Consider the following 9037-nt stretch of genomic DNA (forward strand, 5'->3'; position numbering starts at 1 on the left):
CCCCTTCTGCATCCAAATAGAGAAGAAGGCGCACTAGCGCCGTCCGAGGCCCGTCAAAAGGCCCCGGGCGGGTCAGGGCCGGCGTAAGCCGGCGGGCATGGGGGCCCCCAGAAGTATGCTGCACGCGTTCCTGGGAGCCCCCTAACACCGGCCCGAGTAAGGACACCCGGAGGGGTTTTAGTGGGTGCGAACCCCACATATCCCCGGACTCTCCCCCGAGGTCCGGGGAATGCGTCAGGCATTTCGCCTCCATTACAAAAAAAAAAGATACAGTTGGTCTACAGGTGTTACTTGTTAATGACCCTTATGGTGATGACGAAAAATTCTAATCGAAGAAAAGAACAGTGGAGTCTGGACATTAGCAAACCACTCTTTTCCAGCGTAGTTACATTGTAATTACATTTGGCATTTGAACAACATATTAGGTGCTTTAATTCGACTTGTAATACATCATTGACTTCGGAATACATTAGAGTCATAAAAAATTCCGAAACATTTTGTTGTGTTCGTTCTTCAAAGCGTTCTCCAACAGATCTTCTAACCGCTAAAATATTGCAACGCTTACGCTCGGCGTACGCACAGGCAGCATCAGTCAATGCGTTCGATACTTTATTTTTCAGTATTTGTTGCCTGATACGTACACAGTGAAACGCACATTGCAATGTTACATTAGCGTAACACGAAACACTATCGTCATCGCAGAGGTCGTATATTTTCCATGTAACTATACTTTCTGGTTCAGCGCAACCGTAATTTTGTACATCATCAATGATATGAGGTATTGCCCATCGACAGTCGTTAATTTTCACAGCCTTCTTCTCGGACGAATTGATTTGAGATTTGAACATAGTTCTCAATCGATTATATTCTACAATGGCTCCCGAGTTTGCTCTAACGAATGCCGGATTGAAATTTATCAAATGTAGACCCTCCAGTGTATTCACTCGTGACAGAGCTATATACGCTTGACCATCACTGAATACACTCGTTCCTAAATCCATCATTGCATTTTTACACGTAATTCCTTGACATTTGTGTACAGTTATTCCATAACTGAGAGATAATGGAAATTGTTTCAGATGTACCACTATTTTGTGGAATACTTCGAATTTAATATCTACTCTCGTTATTGTAACTTGATTATTATCAGAAGTAACTATTGTAACGGAATCAATACGATTTCCATCAACAGAGCGGTGAATCGCAATTACAATGCCTATCGTTCCATTGACAAATCCCAAAGTGACATCAATATTTCGTCGAATCATCACTTTAGCGCCAATTTTAATCGCTATTACTCTTTCAATGCCAGCTGTTTCCGAAACTTTTTCATCTTTGTCTTCCAAAATTTTACATCCTTTTTTTTCATTGCTGGAGCACAGTCAACATCATCTTCTGCTATCAGCTGAATTTCATCGCCATCAATTTTATCGAGCATCGCTGTTCAAAATCGTGCACAAATAACACGTGGGTAATAAACATATTGTATCAACCGGTAATTGATTCATATAAGTGCAAAATTCATTCAATCTTTCATCGCAACTACTTTCTTTGAAATTAACTTTTCTCGACTGGAGAACATTGATGTCAGAATCCGTTACCAAACCTATTCGTATTCTAGAAAGTATCTCGCGATATGTGTTGTCACATTTTTGTCGCATATTAATCAAGAGTTCATCGTAATCGAACAACCACCACAAATCAGATCCACCCATGGTACCTAAATACTTCTGAATCTCTGAACGAGACATTTTAACGAACGGAAATTGTTCTTTTACAGAGGGAAGCTGCAACAAGTCTCCAAACAGGAGAATGTGTTTTCTGCCAAAGAAACCGTCATCTGTATCTGTCGTGTCGAAAATTTCACATAATCGTAGATCGATAAACATCAATGTCATATTCGAAATCATGGATACCTCATCAATTATAAATAATTCGACATTCTTTAATTTCTCTCTCAAAGTTTTCAAAACCATATCTGACAATTGCGTATACTTTCCCGTAGATTCATGGGTGACGAGTAGTTGAAACATTCTATGGATCGTCAAACCATTGATATTGCATGCCGCGATACTCGTGGGAGTAGATGTGGTACTCACTTTTTTCAAGTTTATTCCGATCTAATGTTTAATCGTTTCAATAAGAAAACTTTTCCCTGTACCGCCCTTGTCACTTACATCCAGTCGTAGAATCTGATTTTTATTTTGCAAAACTTGGCACACTCTATCGAAGACTCTTTTCTGGTCTTCGTTCAATCGCGACATCATTTGCGATAAATTAATCGGGACATCAATCTCACCAAAATTGTTGTACCCTTGGGTGAAGGATACAGATAGGGGATTCGCCGAGGACCCAGGACGCACAAATAAACCACTCAATACAAAACAAAATAACACTTTAATAACTTTTAGTAACTCTTTCAATATTCTCAATTAACAATTAAATGTTATACTTAACATGTATTATTGCGATTTCGCGTCGGCCCGATTTAGGTTTATAAGATAAGTCCGCGTTCGCGTTGACTTTATTAATCGGTCGATTTATATTTTATTCGCGTGAGCTGTTGGCGTACGGGCGTTATCTCGAGTAACAGCTGATACTAGACTCTCCCTCTTTGCCAGTTTGTCACGGTTAATATACTTGCTCGAACTGCTGACTGGACTTGAACTTCGGTCCGCTGTTCGAACGGATTTCGGTTGCTCTCATTTTTAATGTGGTCATTGCTGACACTTGCAACCTGATTTCTAAATCTGACGGGCAATAGCTTCCGTCTTTCTGCAACTTGCGAAGAACAGCTTGCGTTATTTGCGTGCTGCTTCCGCAAGATTGTCTTTTCGCAATTGAACTAAAGTAGGCAATGAGTATGCTGACTTTTCGGTAGTCAGTGGTATTTAGTTCCATTGCGGAATAACCTAGTTTCCCAATTAATTTCTACATTTCTGTTGCTAAGTAGCCTTATTCCTATTTTAATAAATGGTTATAGCTGCGGCTATAACAAAATCTTCCAGATCTTTCATCGCGTCGTCAACTTCTATCGGATTGCAATCCAATTCATCGTCGTCGGATCTGTCTCTGTGTGCTTTCAGCTCATTTTCGCGCTTCGCAATTAATTCAGCTACATTCTCAAAAGCTTTCTGTATTTCTTCGAGCCTTTCGTGATATTTCATCGCCTTCGTCAAAGCAGACTCTGAATTCTTAGAGGCATCCATGTAAGTCTTGTATGCACCTTTGAGTTCACTCAAATCTCTCCACGGTTTAAATAAAAGAAGCAGCGAATAAAAGTATTTTCCGGGTTCAGTTTTTACATTAAATCGATAATTGTTAATTAAACAACACTTTTTCGTTTTTTTTTAAATAAACGATACAAGTTTTTAATATTCGACTTCGTCATTTTTTGGTATCTGTTTCGTAATTTTCCAAAATCTGGCAAAATCGTACAAATTCAACGATTCAAATTCCTTAGGTCTGTTCGGATAATTATCATCGATGAGCGACCTTTGACTATATAAGTATGGACCGCTAGTTGCCCCGTCCCACCACCCCTCTCGCTCATAAAGTTATGTATCCAACATGAAGTTGGCTCAAGCTCCGCTCCGTGTGGCAAACTGCGGGAAGTTTAAAAGGATATAAGAAGGATGTAAGAATTAGATGGGTCGTTATTAATAAATAAATACCAAAATAAAAACAATAATTAATGAATATAATTTTCATTGGCCTACAAAAATTATCATCTTATTGTTAGTATTGTTATGTCTTATGAATCTTTTATGTTGCATTTTAGTCTATATATTTCCTTCGTAAAAAAATTTAATATCTAGGTATGCTGTTATAATAAATTTGATAATATTATATTTATGATTTTCTAAAATCTCGAAATCTTTTACGTGTTCATCAAAATTTTTAAAAAGATTATTAAATGACAGATTTTGTAAAACGTCATTAACTATTTTATAGTAAACGTTTTTATTTTTTAGTTTCTCTTCCAATTTATATAAATTAAACATTTTTTCCGTGGTGGAAGTAGGTAATAACAAAAGTATCTGTTCTTGGATACCTCAACACCCATAACTCTTACGGCTAATAAATTCAGATGGAGCTTCATCGCATTCATTTAAAAGTATGTGACAAGTATTACATTTCAAAGTTTTAAACATTTTCTTTTCTACGAACCCGGATATATATAAAACTACATGATTTAGTGCACCTATCTGGTTCAATGGTATATCATTACAATTTATATCTTTAAACTCGGCAGTACTTACGCAGTCATTTTCTAATCGAGTAAAAGTTTTAGTTGATGATATGGTTAAAATACTTGTACCGTCAATCGGAAAGCAGTTAGTCTGAGCCGAAGACTGTACTTCATTATGATTCAATAATCTTGTGTATGCTGCTTGAAATTGAATGCAGTTAGGATTATTATTGTATCCTCCCATTGCCCTAATGCAAGAAAAAAATATTTCAAGATGATCCTACGATAACTTATAGGTCAAAATATATTTTAAATAACCTGTTTCTACGTATGCCTGGTACATTAATTTTAAACTTTCCATATTTATGATAAATCCAAGGAAACCGGTTTTTATTTTTGATTCAATAACTAGTTGTTCATTAACTTTTAAAGTAATGGTACTAAAATAATGGTTTGCTTCAGAAAAAAATTGAAATATTTTTAAGTATGTATCCCGCATTAAAGGTTTCTTATAGTTGTAAGAAAATAAATTTCTCGAATTAAAGCAATCGAATATGTTATTGGCCATTCTACAAAATCGGGCCGTTGCAGCGCATTCTACGAAATCAGGGTGTCCATCATTTTCAAGTTGTTCAAATGCTGTAGCACAACTTTCACTTAACGTTTGTACGGCTAATTTAACATTCATTTTATTTTTGTACCATTGTATATGTTTACAATTGAGCTTATTAGCTAAATGGAAGCCGCCATTCTCTTGCAGTTGAACGAATTTTTCAAAGTATTCAAAATTTATGACGCCTCCCTGCTTGTCGTACAATTTTTTTTTTGAAGCGATTGCATTTTTATTAATTTAAACATATGCGCACTATCAAAAAATATAAATACGTTATGCATGTCCACCGGATGCAAAAAAAAAGTTTTTTTATAAATATCGACATCTAAGTATTTGCACATGCTTATATTTGATGACAATCCATCAAAGGTTAATGCGATGACTTTCACTCCTGATGAAGCTACAAATTCAAGAACTTTCTTCGTAATTTCAGCACGTTCTTCTGCTGTTAATCCAGATACCAGAAAATAGGCTACAGGTATCTTCCATCGTTCGTTTATCCCAGTAAGTAAATATACCAGAGCTTCCTTCACCATGGGTAGACTCTCAGGATTCTCAATTAAACCTCCGTGGTCTACGTATCCGATGAAATGCTTTTTAGAGTTACTCCATTGCACTTGTTTACGTATAGCCATTTCATCCATAGTTAGGCAGGCAAATAATTGTTTTTCACATGCTTCTTCGCTTTTTCTCTTTAAAATATTTAATGATTGTTGCGAGAACCCAGGTGAACCATCGATATTGCTGTACCACGCGCGTATTGTGGAAGGGGCAGGTAACTTATTTTGGAAAACTTTTCGAATGTAATTGTACGGTTTCGGACTGTAGAAGTTAAGTGTAAGAGCAAACGATCGAAGCTGCGGTGAATATTCACTATTCGTCTTTCCTTTTTGTAATTCCTGAATAATCGTAGTCTCATCTGAAAGGGCCTGCGCATTTGAAATTATTTTGTTCATAAATAAAATACAACAAATAATGTAGAAAAATCTATATTCCGAATACAAATTTATAAAACGATTTCGTGTACACATCACTATTACGTAGGAAATACAAAATGTCACTTGGGAGATTTATTTTTCTACTACACTCTATATTTGGTATGTACTATATAATATTTATAGTTTTATAAGCGTGAAAGGAGACAAGAAAGGGCTACTAGGAATCCATGGTAATATAGTCAAAGGTTATAATCAACAAGTTTACAATAAAAAAACGATATAAATATGTACAATTCATGATATTAAAGTAGTTTGCAATAGAAATGGAAATACATGATTTTGTCAGCTGTAATCAATACTTTTACAATAGTATAATATTATGATTTCTTCCACCTACGATTCTAAAATATTTCAGCTTTCCATCAATCTTATAATATATGAAATTATATCTTACAACTATAATCGAAAAAGCTTTAATTTAAGAGAAATTCATTTCGTTTCTCAGTTTTTTCTGTTAACAAAAATTTTCATTGAATAGAAAATTTGGCATTGAAAAAAAAAGTTGAAATTTATGTAAAACCAAGAGATTCTCGTTATTTAAAATGTATATGTGTATATTTTTTTAAAATAACGATAATATAACGGTTTCACATGAGTTTTAACTTTTTTATTGATTAATTTTCCATTCGCAATGGACATTTTTATTAAGAATTTTTTTTCAACGATTCTACTCACTTGCATGATGTCACAGGAATTTTCAGAAAGTAAACGTTCCTTTCTTAGTTCAAGTAATAACTGACATAAAGATTCTATTTTTCTCTTCTGACGACTTTGTTGAGTTCTGCAACGTTTGATGATCTTATCCTTTTCCTTTTCCTTTCACTTTTGCTTCAACATTTTTATTATGCGTTTACTTGTTCTTGGTGTCATTGTTTGTAGATTATTGTCGTCAATATCACCAGGGTAGCGAACTAACTTCTTTTGAGTTTGCAATATGCATTCGTTTACATCTTTCTCAGAATTCGTCGTTTCATCGTTTAAATCGATAATATTCGTTGATGGTTCCGAGATTTTTGGGATCTTAGCACAACTTTCTATGGATATTTCCAAGCTGCAACATACAAGTTTAATTTTTCCGTATATCACGCAAACATTTTATTAATTTTTATAACATACAATAGATACGATGCAAATTATTACATATATACCTTTGATTTTGATTTTGAGCGCGTGGAAATATACTTGGCACAGAATTTGGTTTTAAACGATTAGAACATAATCCGATTTGTTCAAAGCAGTCCGAAGAAAAATGCAAATTGCAGATTCTGCTCGTTTTTGGCAACTGCGTAATTTCTTGATTGTTTGAAAACAAAGCCTTCGCCCACTTTTCACGCAATTCGTGACAGTTTGGAAATCTATACATATAAGAGAATGATTTAGTGCAGTAGGACAAAATAAGGAATGAAAGAATATATATTTTGAAAGTATATATATATACCTTATACTTATTTTTAATTCTAATTTCATGGAAAGCTTTATTACAACTATACTAATGCGTTATAGTGTATTTATATAATTTATGTATAATGTTTAGGTTAGAAAGTATAACTTTCACATACCCGCAAGCTGGAGTCACTTATATCTTCACTTTTCTTGCAATATTTTTTTGATTTACAACCTTCTATATAACAATATAGCACCATTTTTACAACTATTATTTTTTTAAAGATTCTACGATTTTACTGGAGGAAGGCGAGAAAGCTTAAATTCCTGCTTTGTTGCTCCTAACTGCCGCTTTGCCACACCGCGTCGCCACAGGTCTTGGCTACCAACGTGAAGTTGGCGTTAGCGGTCCATATGTATATAGTCAAAGTGAGCGACGGACAATAAATATTCGTAGATTCTTTATCGAGAGCTTTAATTTCATTGAATGTTTTAACTTTTCTGTTTCTTATTTCATTAACATCAATCCATGTGATAATGGTATCACTATCCGTACCATACAAGGTAATGACCCAGTAGTGTGTCTGCAGCTTCTAAAGCACCGCATTTTCTATTATTCAATGAACGCATTGCAAAATTCCACAATTTCGATGCCAACGGCTTATTGGAATCTATCATTGCAAAGTCTATATTGCATTTTTCCCACTTTGTCGTGTATTTTGTTAAATATGAGTTTAAAAACTCCGATTGTTCTCCAATAAATTGTATGTCCATATTTCCCTTCTAGGCTAATTTAATAGCCGGATTATAATGATTGATAAACCTTTCCGACTTCTTCCGAGGAAGATCGTACGATCTACTCTTACTGCGTAAAGTTTTTCTACCTACTATCGAAATAATGACGTCTCTCAAAACGAAATTTTCAGTAACTGGTCGAGGAAAATCGAATCGACACTTTCTGTAAATATTCGTTTCGATTTTTTTCGTATGCATACAATACGAGTTATGTTTATGATTCTGATCACTTATAACCGTTTCATACAACATTGGCGAAACGCTTTCGTCTGGAATTTCGCACGTCACGTATTTTCGAATAAACGCTACAACTTCCTCATTCGACGATTTTCCGAGTACTGGAGCATCTTTTATCTAAATTATACAGTGTACGTGCTGAATACCTATACTTTGATATTCCAGTCGCCAGAAATAGTGAATGACCTACCCTATTGGGTTATCGGACGAACAAATAATATCAATCATGACTTTAAATTTTATACACATGAATCTAGACGTATTTACTGGATCGTATGCGATTAGTTCGCTGATACCCAACTTCTCCTTATCGAGATTCATATCTTGTGAATACTCACCCAAATCGGACCATTTCCGTTCACTGGGACTCAAAGTTAAAAATCACGCCACCGGATCATAATTCAGAGTCATGCATTTTACATTATTGGACGGTTGTCGCCAAAATTGATCCGTATTTCTCAGTTTTGCAAAAATACTCATTAAATTCGATTCCAATTGATTGTCTTTCAATTCGTTCAAATACCTACCAGCAGTGTACCTTTCTCGTGGATTAGCAACCATCATCGTATAATACATTCCATTTTTCGATTGTCGGTAGTTAGCATCATTGAGAAGGAAGAACAAATACTGCAGATTCAACCTGAATCTACTGTGTTTTGACATCAACCGCACTCTGACAAACAAATATTCCGGCAATGCAAAGTTTCTATCTTCTCGTTGTCCATTGACACCCTCGGGATATAAATCAGGGAAACACATGACATCCAGACATTTATAATGATTATCCATTGGAGCATCTTCAATTTTCAACATTTGATA

General features: G+C 35.1%; 1 protein-coding gene and 1 pseudogene across 1 annotated transcript; both read right to left on the reverse strand.

Moving 5' to 3' along the window:
• The window catches only part of LOC108758545 (ATP-dependent DNA helicase PIF1-like), a 3572-nt pseudogene extending 1308 nt beyond the window's left edge, over window positions 1-2264 (reverse strand).
• A 4258-nt stretch (window positions 2265-6522) lies between these two features.
• LOC108758546 (uncharacterized) lies at window positions 6523-7270 on the reverse strand. Its single transcript, XM_018503549.1, has 3 exons — window positions 7242-7270; window positions 6952-7158; window positions 6523-6854 (listed from the first exon to the last, which is right to left on the reverse strand). Exons 1-3 carry the CDS (start codon window positions 7268-7270, stop codon window positions 6623-6625), a joined length of 468 nt encoding a protein of 155 aa, XP_018359051.1. The 3' UTR covers window positions 6523-6622.
• Between the last annotated feature and the right edge of the window lie 1767 nt (window positions 7271-9037).

This window comes from Trachymyrmex cornetzi, unplaced genomic scaffold (genome assembly GCF_001594075.2).
Source record: "Trachymyrmex cornetzi isolate Tcor2-1 unplaced genomic scaffold, Tcor1.1 scaffold1598, whole genome shotgun sequence".
NCBI classification, from domain to species: Eukaryota; Metazoa; Arthropoda; class Insecta; order Hymenoptera; family Formicidae; genus Trachymyrmex; species Trachymyrmex cornetzi.

Coding starts and splice junctions, on each gene's coding strand:
- LOC108758546 (XM_018503549.1), bottom strand. CDS start 7,270: ATGAAATTAGAATTAAAAATAAGTATAAG. Junction 7,159..7,241: donor GAATTAAAAATAAGTATAAG/GTATATATATAT, acceptor TTATATGTATAG/ATTTCCAAACTGTCACGAAT. Junction 6,855..6,951: donor GCTCAAAATCAAAATCAAAG/GTATATATGTAA, acceptor TGTATGTTGCAG/CTTGGAAATATCCATAGAAA.